General features: G+C 47.1%; 2 protein-coding genes across 2 annotated transcripts in view; both read left to right on the top strand.

Moving 5' to 3' along the window:
- LOC144762767 (uncharacterized) overlaps positions 1-25165 on the top strand; it is a 599563-nt gene that overhangs the window by 251443 nt on the left and 322955 nt on the right. The window lies entirely within an intron of this gene.
- LOC144762958 (uncharacterized) overlaps positions 7794-25165 on the top strand; it is a 159795-nt gene continuing 142423 nt past the window's right edge. Inside the window, exon 1 of the mRNA XM_078648295.1 lies at positions 7794-7831. Coding sequence (XP_078504421.1) covers positions 7807-7831 — 25 coding nt within the window. The 5' untranslated portion in view covers positions 7794-7806. The remainder of the gene's footprint in view (positions 7832-25165) is intronic.

Raw genomic sequence — 25165 nt, 5'->3', positions numbered from 1 at the left:
GTCCCAAAGCTGGAGTTAGAGCCAACAAAAAGATGGTCTGATGTGGAGATTCCTATTAATTCAATATGTATGGAAAATGGTCTACAGGCACTTAATGGCCATACAAAGTCTGACAAAATAGGGGCTGTCACATTCAATAATGGTCACAGTACCAGTAGGATAGATTATTTTCTGCTCAGCCTAGCACTCTGGCTTACAGTGAAGGATAGGAAAATCCAAGATAGACTTGAAAGTGATCATAATCCTCTATGCGGGACTTCGACCTTTTTTGTTCTTAGACCCGTAACAAAATATTAGCCAGCCATATTTCTAACAATGTAGTCCCGTCAAATGACCTAAGGTGATAAAAGTGGATCACACTAAAAGAACTACCGTTAGTACTCGCTAGTATTGAAAAGGAGCTGGACCGGGCCACCAGTGATCTAGAGGCTAGTGTAATTACTCTGCTCAATCTAAAAATACCAATTAGCATACATAATGAATTCTTTGGACAATTGCGTATGCACTTTTTAAAAAAGAGCAAACCTAAAAAGCTATCCATACCCAAAGCACAGGAATGGTATAGTATTGATTCCAAAAGGTCGCGTGTAGTATTAGGAGACTCTATAAAACAAGGGGATCCCATATTGGTATAATTAGCAAGGGCCACATATCGGGGGCAAAATTAAAGACGAAAAAGGAATGGGACAGTAAAAGGTGGGACGATCTGAAGAAGGCCTGTGTTAACAGGAACTCAAAACAATTTTGAAATGTCCATAGATGGAACAGAGGAGAGCAGGCTTCCCAGCCCCATAATCATGTCTCACAACTGGAGAGGGTAAACCAATTCAAACCTCAATATGCTGCAAGTGAGCATGAAAATGAAGACAGCATTGACAAACAGTTTTATAAGGAGGCAGCATTTAGAAAGGCAGATGTTGAGGTGGCCCTTAAATCCATTATGGCAGATAAAGGCCCAGGTTTAGATGGAATACCGGGGGATATATTCCTCGCCAACAAAGCAAGATGGAGCTCACATATCCTCTTATTATCAAATGCTATAGCCCAGGGTGCGCCGATTTCAGATTCTTGGAAAAGAGCAGAGATTATCCCTGTCTTTAAAACCAGAGACAAAGCGTGCCCAGGGAATGACAGGCCCGTTAGCCTTATTGACTCGCTTCAAAATATAATGGGTTGGATGATGCTTAGTAGAGTGCAAGATTGGATCGATGCATTCTGTATTTTATCGCCATTTCAAGCAGGATTTTGTGCTTTTACAAGCACAATAGATCAAGTATTCAGGTTTACCCTTTTACATAAAAAAATAGTAACCCTGGGTAAGGGCAGTTTATATGCCATTTTTGTTGTCCTTAGGTCAGCATTTGATCTTGTACCACGTGGAAAACTCTGTCAGACACTACAAGACATGGGGCTACCACTTGACCTTCTGACACCTATCATCCGAATGCACGAGAACAATAAGGCTAGGATTTGTTGGGGTAAACAGGGCGAAGTCACAGAATTTTTCCCATTGGAGAAAGGAGTATGTCAAGGATGTGTCCCGGCCCGACCCTATTTTCGCTGTATATTAAAGGGATAGTGAACTGTATGAGATTAACTAACACTAACGCACCGTCACTGGCAGGTGAAAAAGTCCCCATACTGAGGTTTGCGGACGACACATCGATTGTTTCTAAAACACCTATTGGGCTTCAGAAAGCCCTTTCAATCTTCGAAGAGATTTGTGCGCGACGGGGACTGGAGGTCAATGTGTCCAAAACTGATGGCCTTTAATCCATACATGGCTTTTAAGGGGGGTATTACGCTGAATAACATCATGCTCGACCAGTTAAGGAGTTCCCTTACCTGGGGGTTAACATTCAGGAGGGGCTAAAATGGTCACACCAAGTTGATCCAGCATCACTGAAACACCGACAATTGGCAGAGGTACTACAAAAAGAATACAATACTTCTTTTACTAAGATAATCAGCCCCACCATGGAGATATATAACATGAAGGTAATTTGCTCTGCCTTATATGGTGCAGAACTCTGGGGTGATGAGAACTTAGCCAAATTGACTATCTCGGAAAACAAGATTCTCAGAAATATCGATAGACTGCCCCAGAATACTCCGAAACGTCCACTACTGATCGACCTTGCGAGGAAGCCAATCGCAGAAACTGAAAAATTACCCCCCTTGTTGTACTGGCGAAGACTATGGTCGACCCCAGAGCTTGTAGGGTATGTGGCTGGCTACTTAGATGTAATAAGGGTGGACACATTACACAATATAAGATGGCTAAAGCAGCTTAGAGCCACCTTATTAAATATGGGTATGAGCTCGCTATGGGAGGATCCCAAAAATTCTATTTTTCCTTCAAAACAGATCCTGGAGGTTAAATATTGGGAAATGGCTCAAACGGACTTTAGTGAGGAATTGTGAGTCATCTTCCCTCACAGGGCATTTCCTGTGCTGTAAATCTACACCCAAGCTAGTACAATATTGGGACATTTTTACAAAGCCCTTTGAGCGGAAATTATATTTCCAGTTCAGGGTTGGCACTCTGCCTTTAAAAGCTTTTAGTAGCAAATGGTGCACATTCTGTGATGATTTGTGTTCGGTGTGCCAGAACGGTAACGAATCTTTGGCCCATGTACTGTTTGAATGAAATAGTTATAAAGCCCCTCGGAGCACCTGGCTGTCTCCAATATGCAACGTTTGGCAACAAGAAGAGCACAGGAGGCAGACAGAATTCTCAGAAGAGACACAATTGAATTGCTAGTTGTAGCCATTGCAAAATTCCTGGGGTGGGTGTGGGCAATCAGAGCAAAGTCCCTCAAAGAGATACAGACCACTAAACATATATGCTTTGCTGTAATGTATGTTTGTGTAATCAATTGCTTTATTGAAATAACATGATAGTGTGTACAAAAAGTAAATAAATGAATATTTTTAGTTAATTAACTATTGCTATATTTTTAAATTGTTTAAAGTGTTTTTAAGATATTTGCATACATCCATCCTAGAGCGTGTACATTGATTCTGCAAAGATTTTCCATGAATTACTTTTAGAAGTCGTGTGTATTTGTTTTGTATGTACGTTTTGTGCTTTTATGACCTAATAAGTCAAATAAAGCTTTTTGGATTGGATTGGATTGGATATCACTGGTGTTGGTTTGTCAAATCTATCCATGCTTTCTTCAACTTCAACTTTAGCTTCAGCCTCGCTATGAGAATGTGATGATCTGATATCACTCTCACATCCTGCGGGAACCTCTGGACTTCTTGGCAATGCAGTATGCTCGATCTGATTCTCTGTTGAATTTTCTGACAGCCAAGTTGTCTTGTGTATTCTTTTGCATGAGAATACACTGTCCCCTATCACTGGACTGTTCAGGGCATAGAGATCTCTTAACCTTTATCCATTCTCGCTCATGTCGCCAAGACCATGATTGTCCATAACTTCTTCATACCCAGAGTTGTTTCTTCCAATCTTGGCATTGAGGTCCCCCATAAGTATGATGATGTTTCACTCAAGGCATTTCTCCAGGTCTGGAGTCTGTTGTAAAACTGTTCTTTTTCTTCTTCTTTGCTGTCATTTGTATTTGGATAACATTCACGTTCATCCACATTCTTTGTCTGGAAAGTCGCTGTGGTGATTCTTGGACAGTGGGAATCACATTCAATCAGAGGTCTGTCTGTTGCTAGCATTAGCATCGCTGCTACTTACTTAGTGTGTGGGGCATTATCTTAATCATTTACAGAACACAGCAGTAATCCTCCTGATGATTGTGTTTTCCAACTGGACTGTGTCTACCTGGTCTCACTGAAGGAGATTTGTCTCTCTCCAAGACCAGGATGTTCTCTGCTCTTTTGTTTTCCGTATCTGTAGCAAGGAATGTTTTTTTTACAAGTTGGTGTAGCTATACCACACATAATATTAATTTAGCAGGAGGGCTTGGGACTGACCAGTGGTGGGGACCCATAAAGCAGGGGTTGGGGGATAAAGAGGGAGGAAGCCAGGAGCTGGGAAGGAACATGAGGGAGGTGTAAACAAGTGACAGTATTAGCAAAGGAGAATGCAGAGGACACAGGAAGGGTCCCTGGATGCAAAACAATTAAATGCCATAAAAAGAAGTTGAAGGACATGTTCTACATGATATCAGCATGGCAGATAAAGATTTAAATCTCTGCTTTTTTCTAAAATGATATATTTAATATATTACAGTAGTGAAAGCCGCACACAACACAAGCTCAAACATCCTATCCAGGCCTAGAGGCTGCAAATATTTGCATTGTGAAAAAAAGCATTGCATCATACAATATTAACATTACTAGGTCATTTGAGCAATAAAGATTTAAAAAAAAAAAAAAAAAAGGCCCAGTGTGTGCCAATTAATTGGACGTACAAATACAACTTTAGATGATAAAATCAGCATTCAGCTAATCACAGTTTTTTACCCCAAAGTCTATTGCATTGAGGGGACAGGAGTGGGGGTGAGTTGACAGACAACGATGATGGAAAATTAATTATTCATTTAATTTTCCCTTGTTGTCATCTTTCGAGTCACCCCCCACCCTGCCCCTCTACTCTTATCTGTATGAGCAGCTCATGTGCACTGAGTGCCTTGTAGATTTGCTTTTCATCATTGCAGGTGTTGGTTGTGTGTTTTAAAGCCAGGGCTGATTGAAGGTATAAAAATTACAACTCACAGAAAATTAGGTTAATTAGTTTTATTAATAATGTTAAGGCTAAGCTACCTGGGGTGGTTGTAGCAAATATTACTGTGCCTCATAAATATATGCCAAGGTAAACTAGCCAACATATTTCATCCACATGGAGATGGACTTCTTCAGGGCATAAAATATTTGAGAATATGTTTGTCATTCAAGGTAATGGTCTTAGGTTTATCCAATATTAGTTTGGCGTTAATATTAGAGCTCCCGAATCTGTCCATCCAATAAGAAGATCATGTAAAGAAAATACAGTTAAAGAATATCCAATCTGTTATCCATGTTACACGTCTTCAGAAGCTGGTCTTTGATTGAGGTAGTCAGAGATACACACGAGTGCCCCTCTGGGAAATCTTCAGACCTAATGGGATCCCAATAGATTGATGCTGACAATACGTAGACATGTTGGCTTCCATTGTGTCCTGAATCACATAGCAACTTCACCAGCCCAAATCTTGGTTGGAATCTATTATTGCACCAGTTTAAAAACAGGGGAAGGGATCTAAAAATGGCATGCACTGACATCCCTCATTGATTAAGGGGTGAGAGTGGTGGGAAATTCAGAGAAATTCCTGACTGGGGTCAAGGTTAATACTGGCTCTTATTATGATGCTGGTCCCAATCTGCCCGATTAGGATAGGACCACCATGCTTTTATCTACTGCAGCTTGTGCTTAGGCCCAGGATCAGGGCTGCAGCTCAATCCACAGTAGAAAAGGGCACATTGTGCATAGCCAAGTGATGCCTGGCACACGGAGCATGGGTGTGTGTGTGGGGGGGGGGCATATGGATCGTAACCACCTTCACTGAGTTTTAGTTTTTTCGTAACTGAGAATATACATGTAATTTCTATAAAATAATCATTCACAGTTCTGAAACACCCCAGGTCTGAATGCCAGAAAGAGGTAAAACATGTGTTAGCTGTGCACTCCCCAGTGTGTTTCTGAAGTTAATACAGTGAGCAAGAAGCCAGAAAATAAGGAAGAAGATGAAATATAAAAAAGATAAGCTCTACCATATAAATGTGATACAAGACTGTGTTTTGCATGTTATCTGCATCTTGATGTTAAATGATTTAGTGATCCTCAGGTTACAGTTTGTAGAATTCCAATTTGCACATTTACTCAAAACATATGAATTTATGAATGAGATAATAAACAAAAAGAGGAATCTGGAGCATATCTAGCAGAAAGCTCAACATATACTATAATGGAATGGGACGAGGTATTTACTGCACAAAAAAAGAACAGGACAAAGATAACCAGCGTACAGTACTTTCTGGGTGTGGTAAATACCTCTTTATCCTAGTTTTAGTCCTTGTAGTGTAGCCACACACGTAGATACAGTATTTATGAGCCCAAATTCTTCATGTTCGCTTGTTCTTGGGACTTTTTTTCTTGAAAATTTTACAGAGGTGCGATAATTACCGTTTACAACTATAACTACCACAGCCCTGATTGTAGCCAGACATCCGGGCCCTCCTGGACTGTGGTTAAATGGCAGCCTTCATCCTCCTGGACCTGTTAGCCACTTTTGACACCATCTCCCATCACATCCTGACCAACAAAATACACCACATTGGATCGCCTCATACCTCATCGGAACAACCCATATGATCCATCTTGCAGCGTTCACATGGGTGCCCAAGAAAGTCATCTGCAGAGTCCCCCAAGAATCATCTCTCACTCCGACCCTATTCAACAACTACATAACCCCCTGACCTACACCATCAGATTGCTCTGATTCAACATCATCTGCTACACTGACCACAACTAGCTCATCCTCTCCCTGTCCAAAGACCTGTTTACCACCAGAGCCAGCTTCCACAGATGCATGATGAACGGTGCTGACTAGAGGAAGGACGACTGTTTCAAACTCAACACAGACAAGACGGAAGTCCTCATTCCAAGAAACAACAACTCACCATGGAACAATGCATGGTGGCCCACGGATTTCGGTCCTCCTCTGCCCTGACAGACCATGCCAGCATTTCTCTGCATCATACTGGACAGAACGATATCTATCATGAAGCTGGTCTACGGAGTCTGATCCGCCTGCTTCCACACCCTTCTCATGCTCCGCAAGATCTGCATGTGGCTCCCATTCAACACCAGAAGGACATTCACGCAGGTCTTCATCACTAGCAACCTGGACTTTGAAAATACACTCTACGGAGGAATCACTGCACGTCTCCTAAAGATACTTCAGACAAAGCAAAACTCAGTGGCAAGAATCAGCCCCAGATGACCCACATCACACTCCACCTCAAGAATTTACACTGGCTCATGATCAAGAAGAGATACCAGTTCAAGATGCGGACCCAAGCATACAAAGCCCTGCACATCAAAGGACCAGCATACATTAAAAAAACGAATGACTGTCAACAAGCAACACAGATACCCTATATCTGCTTTCTTGTTCTTTGTAGACAGCCTCCAGTTCTGCCAAAGCAACAATGAATGATGCTCCTTATCACACTGGGTGGTAAAGGCATGGAACATCCTTCCCCTGCACCTGAGGACCACTCCGTCATTCTATTAACTCAAAAAAGATCACAAGACCTGGATGCTCCAATGAGCAACCACCAGGCAGCAGTCAATATCTCCAACACCTCAAGGCCCTTACAAGTTATTCGCTGTGCTTTATAAATGTCTGATTGATTGATTGATTGAGGCAGAAAATACTTCAGCCTGTGGTAAATACCCCTAAGTAGATCATTCATAATAATGACTCCTGCAAAAAATATATGTTTGTTTGAAATTGAGCTCAGCACTTATAATCATGGCCTCGGTACAGTTTGAAATTCACTCAATAAATCTGCAGTACATCATTTGATACAGTTTATTTCAATATATTTCTATGGGATGATGCCAGCAACCGGAGACGTGCTCCTAGTTACACACAAAGGGTTCAGTTACATCCTGTGATAATAACTCAGGTATCCTGTGCCCCACACCTTCTGTGAGAGTATAAAAGGCATGCTCTGAGCATGAGATGTGCAGAAGACCCAGGCAAGTGATCCAGGTCAGAGACTCCAACCCCTACTCCTTACTCTGCTGGCGCCATGAGGTCCATCCTTGCAGCTGTGGCCATGCTCCAGGCACTGATAACTGGAGGTAAGATGGTCATTCCCTTGTACAGTCATAATTGTTGTGAGTATACACAAAGGCGCAAATAGATATTAAGAGAGTAATGATCAGGACAGAGCTAAATTCACTTCAGAAATCTGCTGTAAGTTTAAATGTTCCTGGCTGTCTTTATCTACTATCATATCATTGCCATTTTTCCTTGTTTCTGTCTTTCCCTCTATTGTTCATTATTTATCTTATTTTTACACAACCTGTAAATGTCTGGGACCCCCTCCCTAACCATAAACTCTAGGAGGGGATAGAGGTAAACATTTTTGGAAATATTTGTATTTTTAGGGGAGATATTGAAATGTCCCTTAGGTTCTGCTTGCGGTTCGGCCAGGCTGGACCTTGCTAAGGTTTTGAGTTCTATTGTGTTTTGAATATTGATCGTACACAACTTAAAAGGTGAATTGGAACAATGATCATAATAATCTTCAAGGGAACCTGTTGTCATGGTGACCATTAAATGATCACCAACATATTTTTGCATGGAGGATGGCTGCAGTCAACAGAGAAATAACAGAACCAGCAATGTCACCATACTCTCTTACTACAGAGCTCTTTTTTGTCCTCAGTGTCTCAGAAGAAAATGCACAAACACGTATACTGCATTCTTGGCACCATGCTTCACCCTGCAGCTTCTCAGTAGTAGACAAATCTTCTGGAAGTGACTTATTGCACTTCTGCATTAGTGGGAGGGAGCGTAACTGATTAGCAAGTGGTCAGAACAAGAGAGATGATAACTTTCAAAACAACATTTTGGAATAGTCAGCGTTTTTTATTTATTTCTTGTTTCCATATTTACTTCATATCTTTCATTTCATTTTAAAACTGGGAGTCCTTAAAAACTAGAAATCCATTCCAGTATGTTTACTAGCTGCATAAAAGCAGATTTCAGAGTTTTAAGAATTGAAAAAATAAATCCAAGAATACTGCTTTAATCCTGTGAGGGTGATACAGTTCCAAGAAATCAGATTGTGAGCTGAGCTGATGTGAGTGAGTTGAGCTACACTCTCATCTATGTTCACGAGAAAACACATTTCATGTTTCATTTTTGTTTCTTTACATGAAGAGCACAACATAATGTTAAGATCCAACTTCTCTCAGTCTTCTCAAAAGCAGTAAATGCTACCTTTGTTCAATTGACATAGCAGAGAAGTTTCAAATTTATCAAACTGCTGTAAAATCCGGTTCCAATCTGGTAGCCACAACTTACAATCAATCAAGGACCTTTTATTATCTCCTTTCGAAATGTCTGGGGTGTCAGCAGGCTTCACCGGCTGGACCTGGACTTATGTATGTTTCAATGGTAGCAAGTGGCTAGTGTGAATAGCCATAGGATAGGCCACATGTCCAAAGTGTCAATAGACAGCTGGAAACAACTGCTTCCACAGTCATCTATCCCAGGTAGCTCTATGCTGGTAGTGGGTGTAACCTGACAGCCATTGCTGATAATCTTGAACGACGAAGAAATATACTGGTTTAGACATTAAACCAATGCTTACTGCATGTCCCTGTCACCATGTAGGTCGCCCCCCAGCTGCCACACGGCCCCCCTGTGCCGCTTTCCTGCTGTGATTGTTGCAGTCCTTCCTGTGCATCAGACTGGTTTTCCTGTTTTTCCTTTGTGCCATTATTATTTCTGACAAAACTACTACTATGTCAGTTGGTGCTACAGTCACCATATAATAACTACTAAAAGTCAAACAAAGGAGAACAGAGGATACATGTGTGGTAAATGGAAAAGGTAATCTCTAGAAAAAATCTCTAGAACAATGATAACAGACTGGTCAGCCAAATCCAGAACATAAACTTTGTGGATAACCATCAAACAAACCAAGTGATCCGTCCGATCATTTGGCCGTCCACACCGTGGCCTGGCAGGTCCCTAGATCATCTAGACCCCACGCCACACAGTAGATCGTGAATACTGGATACGGTCCACAGTGAAATGAACTTCCAATTGTTGGCCAGTTTATGATGGTTGGTGAAATGAACCAGTAGTAGGTCTTTAATCTTTTCCCTTTGACCCTCCCCTCCCTGTATGTTTTTGTAGCTTAGAGCAGCTGCCGCCTGCGGGTCATTCTCCTTTCAAGAGATTCATAATCTTCTGTTTTAGTTCTCATAGTTACGGCGTACCGAACTTGAGACGAAGATAGTTTCAGTGTTCTTAGAGTGGTGCCCCTCACTCTTGGTTGTACCCCTATATATTGCAAAGCGCATACTACTGCATCATTACATCATGGCAGAAATTAGTGGTTTAGCTTATGACGACTCAATTTACCACATCACTGAGCCAGAACCCACCAATCACCACCACTGACACCAACGACGCAGTCCGCAACCTCACACAGTGGATCATCAACTGCTCGACGCCCTTGCACCACTGAAGAACCCTCCAGGCAAGCCCAGCAACAGGAAAACAACATGGTTCACCGACCTCAAAGAATCAAAGAAATCCTGCCGAACCCTTGAGAAAACCTGGCGCCGCAAACAGACGACAGAAAACATGACAGCCCTCAAGAACGCCACACCACCAGCTGATCCGCACCACTAAAAAGACACCGTTCAAAGAACGGCTGGACAACAACACACACAACAGCAAGGAAATCTTCAGTATCGTAAAAGAACTCTCCAATCCCAACGCCAACAGCAACGACATCGCAAGACCTCTGCAACTCCCTCGCCACGTTCTTTCATCGCAAGATCGCCGATATCCACAACAGCTTTGGCGCCCAGACTCCACCCCCAGCCACCGAACCAACGCCCCATACAACCACCCTCAGCGCCTGGACTCCCATCAGCACCGAAGACACCGCCCACGCTATGAACACCATCCACTCCGGCTCTCCTTCTGACCTATGCCCTCACCTATGGAACGTCATAAACAACTCCCTTGCGTCCGCCACCTTCCCAGAGAGCTAGAAGCACGCAGAGATCAATGCCCTACTGAAGAAACCCACAGTGGACCCTAAAGACCTCAAGAACTTCCGCCCCATCTCTCTTCTTCCCTTCCAGGCAAAAGTGATCGAGAAAATCGTCAATAAACAGCTGACCGCATTCCTCGAGGCCAATGGTTCCCTCGACCCATCCCAGTCCAGATTTCGAGCCAACCACAGCACCGAGACCGACGACATCAAGACCCTACTTGACAACGGGGAAACTACTGACCTCATCCTCCTAGACTTCTCAGCTGCCTTTGATACAGTCTGCCACCGCACCCTAATAACCCGCCTCCACAACGCCGGGATCCAAGGTAAAGCCCTGGACTGGATCTCCTCGTTCCTCTCCGACAGAACCCAGAGAGTTCGCCTCCGTCCCTTCCGCTCCACGGCCACCGAGATCATCTGCGGCATCCCCCAAGGCACATCGCTCAGCCCAACCCTCTTCAACATCTACATGAGCCCCCTCACCACATTTACACGCAAACACAACCTCAGCAACATCTCATACGCCGACAACACTCAGCTGATACTCTCCCTCACCAAAGACCCAGCCACCGCCAAACTCAACCTCCAGGAAGGAGTGAAACACCACGTCGCTGAATGGATGAAACTCAGCCGTCTGAAACTGAACTCAGACAAAACGGAGGTCCTCATCCTCGGACCATCCCCATCCGCCTGGGACGACTCCTGGTGGGCCACAGAACTGGGCACCGCACCGACACCCACTAACCACACACGCAACCTGGGATTCATCTTGGACTCCTCTCTCATGATGACCAAGCAAGTCAACGCCATCTCATCTTCATGCTTCAACACCCTGCGCATGCTCCGTAAGAGCTTCCGGTGGATCCCTAACGGAACCAGAAAGACGGTCACCCAGGCCCTCATCACCAGCCGACTAGACTACGGGAACGCCCTATATGCAGGAACCACAGTCAAACTTCAGAAAAGACTCCAACGCATACAGAACGCATCCGCACGACTCATCATCGACATCCCATGCCACAGCCACATTTCAGCCCACCTGAGAGACCTGCACTGGCTCCCCGTCAACGAAAGGATCACGTTCAGGCTCCTCACCCATGCACACAAAGTGCTCCACGACATAGGTCCCGAATACCTCAACAACCGCCTCACGTTCTACACTCCAACACGCAAACTCGGCTCCGCCAGCCTCACCCTCGCCACCGCCCCATGGATCTGCAGAACCACCGCCGGAGGAAGATCATTCTCCTACCTGGCGGCCAAGACATGGAACTCGGATGTATGACGTTATAACGCATACTTTTACTCCGCAGACCATTACAACGCGACTTTTACTCCGCATACCGTTACAACGCATAGCGCCTTGGGGCGCTGGATAGTGGTAAGTATAATTTACTATTCTAACTCCAGTCCCCGTGGACCCTAGGGAAGGTGTTGGATAGTAAATTATACTTATTCCCTATCCTAGAGCGCCCCCCAGCACAATGCGTTGTAATGGTATGCGGAGTAATGGTCGCGTTGTAATGGGTCTGCGGAGTAAAAGATCCGTTGTAACGGGTGTATACCATGGAACTCCCTCCCCACCCACCTACGACTTACCCAGGATCACCTCACTTTGAGGAAACACCTCAAGACCTGGCTCTTCGAGCAGTAGCGGCACTCCCTCCCCCCCGCCCCAGCGCCTTGAGACCCTCACGGGTGAGTAGCGCGCTCTACAAATGTACTGATTTATTGATTGATGGCCAATACTGTGAGCTGACAAACAAATCACAAAAAGTACCTGATTATAATGTGTATGTTCCAGCGTGTTTGGAACTGAGTGCATGGCATATGAGAGCTATGCCTATATATTCCATCACAAACAGCCACCAAAAAACCCAAATGATGTCCCACTTATTTTATTCACTTCAGATAATCACACAGAGTGAGAGAGGAAATTGTACGTTACAAACCCTTATAGCAGTACTGAATGTGATAGCATGAATATGTTCACTAGTGATAGGGACATCTCAGTCCTGAAGAAAGCCATACTGTGGGCACTTTAGATGGCTGAAACTTGTAAACTGAGGATGTGGGATTTCATCACCATCTCATATCATACCCATCTATGGGGCATATTAGTAAGAACCTCATTAAAATTATCGCTGTTTTAGTGGCAGGAAACTGCCACTAAAACGGCGATAATGGGCTTGCTAATATGCATTATAGAATTCCAATAGCAGCCCAGGTTAGATGTCCTGCACATCTAACCTGGGCCTCTATTGGAAATCTATAACGCATATTAGCAAGCCCATTATCGCCTTTTTAGCTGCAGTTTCCTGCCGCTGAAACAGCGATAATTTTAATGAAGTTCTTGCTAATATGCCCCAATGTTTTTTATCTTACCCAAAGTTTCCATCAATACAATTGTCTTGAGTGGTGGGTAAACTTGAGGTCATTCTAATCCTCTGATCCCTCCAAACTCTGGAAAAAAACATTTGTGCTGAATTCAGGTTTCCACAACTATGACCTAGACCAAGTGGGCACCTATAAGGTAATTATTTCAATAGTGTATCTTACGTTGCAAAACCATTACAACTGACTCCCCTCTTTTAATTGATGGGGTAGGAGATACATCCACGTTGTGCCACATTTAAAAATTGTGCAATCCCTTTTGTAAAACAACCGTTGTTAGACAGATTACACACACCCATGTGTCAGACTCAGACAAAGAAAAAAGTGTGTGTGAGCGAGATGGCACCTCACGGGCGCACCACCAACGGGAACCTGGCAGGTACTCACCAGGATTGCCCTGATCTCATCTTTGGCACCATCAAGCTCAAAAGAAAAGATTTGTCCAAAAGCAAACAAACAATGTGTTTGTGAAAATATGCAGTGTAGAAGAACCACGAACAACACATATAGTGTCAAACTAAACATATAAACCACAAACAACACGGATCTTTAACTTTATTCTGTTTCTTTCGTGTTGGTTGTGGAGTCTTCACAACTATAAAAAACATATAAAAACACATAATTGTCAACCTGCCTTATAAAAACACCTGTTTAGGTGTAGGTAGACCAAAATGCACATAACTACACAATAGTTACCCTCAATCGGCCAACTTGACTCATACAGGCCGAGAGGACGGGACCCTTGTGGGTTTTTTTTGAGACTCCAGATGTAAGTCACTTCTCCTCCCCTTCGGTTATTTTCACTGCAAGGGATAGAGCATCACCAATTTACACACTTATTTTCTCTCTCTTCTATGATACATTCTAGGTTTTCACCTGCTTTTACTGCCGATTGTTAGATATACTCTATCTCTCCTTTCTTACTGCGACATTTGCATTTATATAAAGAAGGCCTTTCTCTATTTCGCTCATGGCCGGACCCACATATTCCACGAGTGTTCGTTAAGTGAAACAAAACCCCTCCATGTTGCGTAAGAGTTCCTATATGCCTGAAAGTTCTTCTTCCTATACCAAATCTTGGCCTCCATACTCCTTACCGATAGGTTGTCGGATATTCAGCGTTTCATCCGCCTGTATGCCTCCCCGGCCAAGACACCTTTCTTTATTTACACCCGACTTGGGTGCGTTCAAATGTCATGTAATTGACGTCTGACGTGCGTAATCACCTGGGGGCTGTGGACGTCATCGCCATCTTGGAACAGGAACAAACTCAGTCTATTCATTGGAAATACCGCTATCTTTGCAGTATCGCGAGATCTCGCGATCTCTTCAAGTTTTCCAATCAAAACTTTATTTATGTTTTACAGAGCGATCTTTCTCAATGGAAAACACGTTCAATCAATCAATCAATCATGGCATTTGTAGAGCGCGCTACTCACCCGGGAGGGTCTCAAGGCGCTGGGGGAGAGGGGTAAGTTACTGCTCGAACAGCCAGGTCTTGAGCTGCTTCCTGAAGGAGAGATGGTCTTGGGTTTGCCGTAGGTGGGTGGGGAGGGAGTTCCAAGTCTTGGCCGCCAGGTAGGAGAAGGATCTTCCTCCGGCGGTGGCTCTGCGGATGCGCGGTACGGTGGCGAGGGCGTGGCTGGTCGATCGCAGCTAACGGGTGGGCGTGTAGAAGGTCAAGCGGTCGTTGAGGTACTTGGGCCCCAGGTCGTGGAGAGCCTTGTGTGCGTGGGTGAGGAGTCTGAACTTGATTCTCTTGCTGACGGGGAGCCAGTGCAGGTCTCTCAGGTGTCCGGTGATGTGGCTGTGTCGAGGGATGTCCAGGATGAGTCGTGCGGAGGCGTTCTGGATGCGTTGGAGTCTTTTTTGAAGTTTGGCTGTGGTTCCGGCGTAGAGGGTGTTCCCGTAATCCAATCGGCTGGTGACGAGTGCCTGGGTGACGGTCTTCCTGGTTTCGGTGGGGATCCATCTGAAGATCTTGCGGAGCATGCGCAGGGTGTTGAAGCATGAAGATGAGACGGCGTTAACTTGTCTGGTCATCGACAGGGAGGAGTCCAGGATGAAGCCCAGGTTGCGTGCGTGGTCCGTTGGTTTGGGAGCGGTGCCCAGGGCCAGGGGCCACCAGGAGTCGTCCCAGGCGGAGGGTGATGATCCCAGGATGACTTCCGTCTTGTCTGAGTTCAGTTTAAGGCGGCTGTTTTTCATCCAGTCGGCGAGGTCTTTCATCCCTTCGTGTAGGTTGGCTCTGGCGGTGGTGGGGTCGTTGGTGAGGGAGAGGATCAGCTGGTTGTCGTCGGCGTAGGAGATGATGTTGAGGTTGTGTTGGCGTGCGATGGCTGCGAGGGGGCTCATGTAGATGTTGAAGAGGGTTGGACTGAGTGAAGATCCTTGTGTATGCCGCAGATGACTTTGGTGGCCTCAGATCTGAACGGAGGGAGGCGGACTCGCTGTGTTCTTCCGGCGAGGAACGAGATGATCCACTCCAGTGCTTTCTCTCTGATTCCGATGTTGCTGAGGCGTTGAACTAGGGTGCGGTGGCAGACAGTGTCGAACGCCGCAGAGAGGTCCAGGAGGATGAGGGCCGCTGTTTCCCCCGTTGTCGATCAGGGTTCTGATGTCGTCGGTGGCTGCGATTAGGGCGGTCTCGGTGCTGTGGTTGGCCCAGTACCCGGACTGCGAGGGGTCGAGGGATCCGTTCGTCTCGAGGAAGGCGGCAAGCTGTCTGTTGACGGTCTTCTCGATGACTTTGGCCGGAAAAGGAAGGAGCGAGATGGGACGATAGTTCTTGAGGTCGGTGGGGTCCGCTGTTGGTTTCTTCAGGAGGGCGGTCAGCTCTGCGTGCTTCCAGCTCTATCCGGGAAGGTGGCGGTGTGGAAGGAGGAGGTGATGATGTCTCGGAGATGGGGTGCGATGATGGCGTCGGCTTTGTTGAAGAGGTGGTGTGGGCATGGGTCGGTTGGTGATCCAGAGTGGATGGAGTTCATCGTGCGGGTGGTGTCTTCGGTGCTGATCGGGGTCCAGTTGCAGAGGGTGGTGGTGGTGGGCGTTGGTTCGGCGGTAGGGTGCGTGGTCTGTGCGTCGAAGCTGTTGTGTATGTCGACGATCTTGCGGTGGAAGAACGACGCGAGTGAGTTGCAGAGGTCTTGCGAGGGAGTGATGTAGTTGTTTCCGGCGCTGGGGTTGGAGAACTCTTTGACGATGCTGAAGAGTTCCTTGCTGTCGTGGGCGTTGTTGTCCAGTCGTTCTTTGAATGCCGTCTTCTTGGTTGTGCGGATCAGCTGGTGGTATTTGCGGGTGGCGTGCTTGAGGGCAGTCCTGTTGTCTGTGGTGTGGTCGAGCCGCCAGGCTTTCTCGAGGGTGCGGCAGTTCTTCTTGGAGTTCATTGGTGAACCAGGGGGTTTTCTTGCTGCCGGGTCTGCTGATAGGGTTCTTTAGTGGTGCGAGGTCATCGGCGCAGGCGGTCAGCCACTTGGTGAGGTTGCTGGCAGCTTCGTTGGGGTCCATTGTGCTGGTGGGGGTGTTCTGGTTGAGGGAGGCGGTGAGCTGTTCGGCGGTGATCTTGCTCCAGCTTCGGCGGGGAACCTGTTGCGGGTGGTGGTGGGCCGTAGTTCTTCTGAAGCTGAAGTGGACGCAGCTGTGGTCGGTCCAGTGGAGTCCGGTGGCATGGCTGACGGAGATGTGCTTGCTGGATGAGAAGACGGGGTCAAGCGTGTGGCCGGCGTAGTGGGTGGGGGTGTTCACCAGTTGCTTGAGTCCGAGGTTGGCGAGGTTGTCCAGCAGGGCGGTGGTGTTTCGGTCGTTGTTGTTCTCCAGGTGGAAGTTGAGGTCCCCTAGGAGGATGTAGTCGGCGGAGGGAAGGGCGTGCGGGCTGATGAAGTCTGCGATGTCTTCGCTGAATTGCGTGCGTGGTCCCGGTGGTCGGTAGATGAGGGTGCCTCGGAGGGTGGTCTTGGGGTCGGTGTGTATCTGGAAGTGCAGGTGTTCGGCGGCGGTGAAGGTTTCGTCGGAGTTAGTCGAGATGCGGATGGTGTTCTTGTGTACGATGGCGATGCCTCCTCCCGTCTGGTTGACGTGGTCCTCACGGGTGATCTTGTATCCGTCCGGGATGGCTATGGCGATGTCGGGCGCTGAGGAGGCGTTCATCCAGGTTTCGGTGAGGAAGGCGACGTCCGGTGCTGTCGCATCGAGCAGGTCCCAGAGTTCCACGGCGTGCCTGTGGACGGAGCGGGTGTTGAGCAGGATGCACTTCAGGTGGTTGCTGCTGGTGTTCGACTTGGCGGGGGTGGTGCAGGTCCTGTAGCAGGTGAAACGGCAGGCTTGGCAGGTGAAGGGTCCGTGGGTGCGTCTCGGGGTAGCTCGGTAGCAGGCAGGGTTCAGGCCGGTATTCAGTGCGTAGAGAGTGGCGGCGTCGTAGGTCTGTCAGGTATTCTTGCTTCGGCGGCTGGGGCCAGGGGTTATGGCGCTGGGTGCGGTCCAGGCGCGGACGGGCGCAGACGGGCTTGCCTTTGGCGCGCCTTCGGCGCACAATCGTCGCGCCCGCTGCCCGTGAACGCTGCGCGTGCGCGGGGGTGACATAAGAGGGCAGCCGGGAGGAGGGTCGGCGGCGGGTCGGCCAATGGGCTCTCGGGGGGGCGGGGCCGTAGGGAGGCAGCGGCGGGAAACTCTGGAGCTCTGGCGCGGGCGGGCGGCTCAGCGGCGGCTGGGTTGCCCGGGCGAAGGCAGGCAAGTGAAGGCAGCAGGAGGAGCGTGGGGGCGACCAGGCCACAGGAGTGGCACAGTGGACGCTCCCGAGGGGTGGACGCGGCTCCCTTAAGAGGGCAGCCGGGAGGAGGGTCGGCGGCGGGTCGGTCAATGGGCTGTCGGGGGCGGGGCAGGGCGGGGCGGGGCAAAGACAACTCCCTCAGGCTAGACAGATTGTATAGTTAAAATTTTTAAAATTTTGCCTAGTCACCGGTTCACAATGTCAATACAGGTTATATGCAGATTATAAATCTTATGATATATATTTTTGGAAGACTTGCAAAGACTGCACATAACCAAAGGCTATCTTTGTGAGTGGAACCGATCTTTATGAGTGGAACAAAACACTGCACCGCAAAGACAACTCACTCGGGCTAGACCGATTGCATAATTATAATTTAGGCCTAGCCACCGGCTCATATTGCCAACGCAAATAATTTCAAAAAATATGTTTTTTTAAAAGAATTTCAAAGATTGCACATAACCAAAGTCTCTCTTATTCAGTATTTTGTTACTTACTGGATAAAGATTATTAGGTATAGTAAGTGTCCACTCACATATAACCCCAATCCATATAGACCATATTTTTTGCATCCACCGCACACCTGTATTTTCTTCTTATTAGGTTCAATATCTATGCCTAATTTAAACAGGGCATCTGAGGGTTGTCTATTGCACAAAGTGTAGAGTGTATTATCTGGGAAACTTTTTCGCTTGAACATCTTCACTGATACACAGGAACTCCTAACCCTTTATCATGGTACACAATAGAGATTCCCTTAGTGTACTTTATTCCACTCCAGAAGTTCGTTAAGCCCCATTCTTTCACTTTTCTCCTGGAAAATCCATCTCAGCGTCCACGCGCAGCGGCCGCGCCGAAGGTGCGCCAAAGGTAAGCCCGTCTGCGCCCGTCCGCGCCTGGACCGTGCCCAGCGCCAGACCCCCTGACCCTCGCCGCTCCCAACCCTCTAGAGTCACATATGATGCGATACTCTCCTCGCCCTCAACCCCGGACGCACCCCACTATGCTGCGAAGCTACCCCAGGACGTACCCACGGCCCATTCGCCTGCCTCTCCTGCAAGTTCAACTGCTTCAGGACCCTCACCAAACCCACTTCCTCCACACACAGCTCCGAACCCAACCGCCTGAAATGCATCCTACTGAACACCCGCTCGGTCCACAGACATGCAACAGAACTCTGGGACCTAATCGACACTGCGTCACCTGACATCGCCTTCCTTACTGAAACATGGATGAACGCATCTTCTGCCCCCGACATCGCCATAGCCATACCGGACACTTACAAGATCATTCTAAAAGACCGCACCAATCAAACTGGAGGAGGCATCGCCATCGTCCATAGAAACACCATCAAAATCACAACAAGCTCTGACGACAATCTTGCAACCGCCGAACATCTCCACTTTCAGATCCACACCGACCCCAGGACCACCCTTAGAGGCACCCTCATTTACAGGCCTCCAGGCACACGATCTCAATTCAGCCCGCACGCCCTCGCCTCCGAGAACTACATTCTTCTAGGAGACCTCAACTACCACCTTGAAAACATACTCGACAACAACACCACCACCCTTCTGGACAACCTGTCCAATCTTGGACTCAAACAACTTGTTGACACCCCCACTCACACAGCCGGACACACGCTCGACCCTATCTTCACCTCCAGCAAGCACATCTCCTTCGATCGCACTACAGCTCTCCACTGGACGGATCACAGCTGTGTTCACTTCAGCTACAAAACCACCCTGTCCCACAACCATCCACAACCCATTCCCCGGAGAAAATGGAACAAAATCACCACCGACCAACTCCTCACATCACTCAACCAAAACCCTCCCACCCTAGCAATGGACCCAGACCAAGCGGCCACCAACCTCAGGCAATGGATTACCCACAGTGCGGACGAACTAGCACCCCTGAAAAAGCACCAGTTGAAATCATCCAGCAAAAAGGCTCCCTGGTTCAATGATGACCTTAAAAAATCCAAGAAGACATGCTGCACCCTGGAGAAGAATTGGAGATAAGACCCAACCTCAGACAACATGGCCTCCCTCAAGACAGCCACCCGCAAACACCACCAACTGATTCGATCCGCCAAGAAATCAGCATTCAAGGGCCGTCTCGACAACAATTCTCATAACAGCAAGGAACTCTTCAATATCGTCAAAGAATTCACCAACCCTACCGCAGCATCCAACGACATCCCTCGCTCCCAAGACCTCTGCGATGCGCTATCCTCCTTCTTCTACAACAAAATTGCCGACATCCACAACAGCCTCAAGAATACTCCCAGTGATCAACCCGCCCCACCCCCTTCAGATCCCACCCCTCCAACTAACAACCTCAGCGCCTGGAACCCAATCACCACTGAAGACACCATTCGCCTCATGAACTCAATCCACTCTGGCTCGCCTTCTGACCCCTGTCCCCACCACATCTTCAACAAAGCTGACTCCATCATCGCACCCCAACTCCGCGATGTCATCAACTGCTCTTTCAACTCTGCCACCTTTCCAGAAATCTGGAAACACGCCGAACTCAGCGCCCTTCTGAAAAAACCCACAGCAGACCCCTCAGAACTGAAAAACTACCGACCCATATCCCTCCTCCCTTTCCCGGCCAAAGTCATCGAGAAAGCCGTCAACAGCCAACTCGCCGCCTTCCTTGAATCCAAAAACTCCCTGGATCCCTCACAGAACGGCTTTCGAGCCAAACACAGCACCGAAACCGCCCTCATTGCGGCGACCGACGACATCCGAGCACTCCTGGACAACGGAGAAACAGTGGCCCTCATTCTACTCGACCTCTCCGCCGCCTTTGACACTGTCTGTCACAGCACCTTCATACAACGCCTCAACAACATCGGCATACAAGGAAAAGCCTTGGACTGGATCATCTTGTTCCTAGCTGGGAGAACCCAGAGAGTCCGACTCCCCCCATTCTACTCAGAGGCCACCGAAGTCATCTGCGGCGTACCTCAAGGTTCCTCACTCAGTCCCACCCTCTTCAACGTGTACATGAGTGCTCTCGCCTCCATCGCACGTCAACACAACCTCAACATCATCTCTTACGCCGACGACACCCAGCTAATCCTTTCCCTCACCAAAGACCCCAACACCGCCAAAACCAATCTTCACGAAGATATGAAAGAAGTAGCCGAATGGATGAAACAGACCGCCTAAAACTCAACTCAGACAAAACGGAGGTGCTCATCCTAGGATCCTCCCCCTCAGCTTGGGACGACTCTTGGTGGCCTTCCGCTTTGGGCTCAGCACCCACACCCACAGACCATGCACGTAACCTTGGCTTCATTCTAGACTCCTCTCTCTCAATGTCCAGACAAGTCAACGCCGTCTCGTCCTCCTGCTTCAACGTCCTTCGCATTCTCAAAAAGATCTTCCGCTGGATCCCCCTCGAGACAAGAAAGACTGTCACCCATGCACTGGTCACGAGTCGACTGGATTATGGCAACACACTTTACGCCGGAATTACAACAAGATTACAGAAAAAGCTCCAGCGCATCCAAAACGCGTCAGCGAGACTCATATTAGACATCCCGCGCCAAGAGCACATCACCGGACACCTAAAAAACCTCCACTGGCTTCCCATCAACAAAAGAATTACTTTCCGCCTTCTTACCCATGCACACAAGGCCCTTTATAATCTAGGACCCGAATGCCTCAACACCCGACTGTCCTTCTACAATCCCACCCGCCAACTAAGATCATCCAATCAAGCCCTCGCCGCAGTCCCGCGCATCCGAAAATCCACCATGGGTGGCAGATCCTTCTCCTTCCTGGCTGCCAAGACCTGGAACTCACTCCCCACCCACCTCCGCCTTACTCAGAACCACATCTCCTTCAGAAAAGAACTGAAAACCTGGCTATTCGACAAACAGTGAACCCCTCCCTCTAGCGCCTTGAGACCCTCTGGGTGAGTAGTGGGCTATATAAATGCCCGAACTTGAACTTGAACTTGGTGGTAAGCAGCCGTCCTACTGATCTGGAATCTCCTGTCACTTTTTCTAACACCAACCACTTGAATGTGTGTTTATTACTGTGACAATGTTGAACTAACTTTGTGGTCAATTTTCCTACCCGGATAGTGCTTACATGTTCCTGAATCCGCGTTTTTATTTTGCGTGTGGTTAGTCCAATGTATTGTAAACCACATTCGCAGTCTAGCCTATATACCACATTAGTGGTATTACAGTTACTAAACTGCCTCAAAAACCATTCATTGCCAGATTGTAGCTTTACACTTGTCACCTTAGATGTTAAAGGGCAAACGGAACATGTATCACAAGGGTAATGTCCAGGAAGGACCGTACTGTTGCTTGCTGCATTACAAAGTTGTGTACGTGTATGCACCAATTTGTCTTTAAGATTGCATGAACGCTTGAAAGAAAACCTGGGTGGCGGCATTTTAAAGTCTTTATTGGACAGCAGCGACCAGTGCTTCCGTATTGACTGCCTTATTTTTGTAGCTAATGGATCAAATGTCATTACTACTGGAAGACATTCCTCCTTTTCCTTGTGTTTAACTTCCAAAAGTACACTTCTGGGTGTATTTAGTGCTCTCTTCTTGGCTTGTTTTATGATTTTTGCAGGGTAATTTCTTTTCTCCAATTTATCACACAGAACCTGTGCTTGCTCATTATAAACCTCCGTTGTAGAGCAGTTTCTCAAATACCGAAGGAACTGCCCCACCGGCAAGTTGTCTCTAATTGCCCTCGGATGGTATGAATCATAGGACAGCAAAGAGTTCCTGTCGGTGGGTTTCTGATGGACACTCATCCTCAGGCCACCCTCAATGGCTTTAATATCTAGATCCAGATATACCGCTGAGTTGTGGCTATAGGACCAAGTGAAGCGAAGGCTATGATCTTGCACATTAAGCCAATTTAAGAATTCCAGTAATCTGGATTCCTCTCCAGTCCAAATACAGAGCACGTCGTCTATATATCTCCTCCAAAGACGCACATGGTCTTTGAAGGGATTGGTGGAAGGATGGACGACGTGCTCTTCAAATTGGCCCACATATATGCAGGCCAGACTGGGCGCCATTGTAGCCCCCATAGAGGTCCCTGTGGTCTGCAGGAACAACTTGTCCTTGTAACTGAAAAAATGTATTGTTAAGGCCAGTTGGATGCATTGCAATACAAACATTAACGGTGCATCATAATACCATTCCTGCATCCTCAAGACACGCGCTGCTGCCACCAGTGCTGCGTCCTGCGGGATGCAGGAATACAGCGACTCAATATCAATGGTCACCAAAATTTCTTCAGATGGATCAAATGTCATTTCTTCGATTATATTTAGGATGTCCATAGTGTCCTTCACATAGGATCTCTGAGTGACAACGGAGTCCCGCAGAAAGTGGTTCGAGAACCGATTGTATCCCAGACACAATCGGCCTGGGCAGTCTTATGTATTTTGGGCAAAATATAAAATGCAGGAGTCCTGGGGTTCGTATTCACCAGGAACTCCGCTTCCTTAGAAGAGATCCACTTCTTCTCCCTCGCCTCTCCTACCATCTCTTTTATGGTCTTTAATAATTCAGGGGTAGGATCTTTAATGAGTGGCTGGTAGTTTGCACGGACGTTGAGTAGGCGGTAGACTTCTGTCTCATAATCGCAGGTGTTAAGCACAACCACCGCTCCACCTTTATCGTCATTTTTTATCGTCAAGTCAGGATTATTCTGCAAACTTTTCACAGCTTCCCAGTCAAGTTTGGACATGTTTTTATAGTTTGTATTTCTCTCTTTTGTTTCTAGTAATTCTATGTCTTGCAGGACTTTAGCCTCGAACACTGCAATTTCAGGGCCCAGCGTCCCACTGGGTGGAATAAAGGTTGATGGTTTCCTTAAGTTGGTATTAAAACTACCCCGATCGTCCTGTTGTTGATTTGCAAAAAACGTTTTCAGTTTGATCTTTCGGTCCGTCTCAAAGAACTCCACTCTACACTTAAAAGAGCCATGGGTAGGTGTGGGGACAAACCCCAACCCTTTGTTTAATACTCGATCCTCACTTTCTGACAAGGTGTAATCTGACAGATTTACCACAATGTTATTCATAACTGTTGTCTGCCTCTGCTCCGTGTTTGTCGTGGGGAGTAGGTCTGCCATTGAGGTGGAGGACGATTGCCCTGTCCCCTCCTCTTCCTGCTTGCCCTGTCCCCCTGTTGGCCCATTGACCCTGTACTAAAAAAGAGCGCAGCAGTACTCCAAGATCAGCGTTGTTTTGTTCCTGTGGAGTAAACCTTACTCTGTTAGCTTGAGGCCTATCCTGCACGTCCTCGCTGGATGTGTTATCGAATGTCCAGTTTGCTGGGGTACGTTTCTGTTGCTGTCTACCACCCCAATTATGTGTTTTTATATGTTTTTTATAGTTGTGAAGACTACATTTGTCCAATGCAGTGGCTTAAATTGTGACGCCCTGAAGAAATTGCCTAAAACTTTGAGATGGCAATGAAACATGTCGGCTGCAAGTAGAGTATGGTTGGATAAGTAGGAGCCATACTTACTTTTTTAGGGTCCACAACCAACACGAAAGAAACAGAATGAAGTTAAAGATCCGTGTTGTTTGTGGTTTATATGTTTGTTTTGACACTATATGTGTTGTTTGTGGTTCTTCTACACTGCATATTTTCACAAACACATTGTTTGTTTGCTTTTGGACACATCTTTTCTTTTGAGCTTGATGGTGCCAAAGATGAGATCAGGGCAATCCTTGTGAGTACCTGCCAGGTTCCCGTTGGTGGTGCGCCCGTGAGGTGCCATCTCGCTCACACACACTTTTTTCTTTGTCTGAGTCTGACACATGGGTGTGTGTAATCTGTCTCACAACGATTGTTTTACAAAAGGGATTGGGCAATTTTTAAATGTGACACAACGTGGATGTATCTCCTGCCCCATCAATTAAAAGAGGGGAGTCAGTTGTAATGGTTTTGCAACGTAAGATACACTATTGAAATAATTACCTTATAGGTGCCCACTTGGTCTAGGTCATAGTTGTGGAAAGTATATGTTGAGTGGAGGGCGACCTATGACCTTATTTTCCCTCTAAGCTCCTTGTTGTTAGTTACTGAAATCAGGTTTCCCAGCACACCCAGGAATAGGAACTCTATGACAGAGCAGGCCTCTAACTTGAGTTAGTTGGTGAGGGTTCTTTTAAACACCTAAAGGCAGCCGCGGTCTGTGCAGGTAAGAGCGGTGGGGCAGTGAGT

The sequence above is a fragment of the Lissotriton helveticus genome, chromosome 1_1 (genome assembly GCF_964261635.1).
Source record: "Lissotriton helveticus chromosome 1_1, aLisHel1.1, whole genome shotgun sequence".
In the NCBI taxonomy this organism is placed as follows: domain Eukaryota; kingdom Metazoa; phylum Chordata; class Amphibia; order Caudata; family Salamandridae; genus Lissotriton; species Lissotriton helveticus.
Note: the sequence above shows the minus strand (reverse complement) of the source record. Positions and strands in the feature narration are given on the sequence as shown.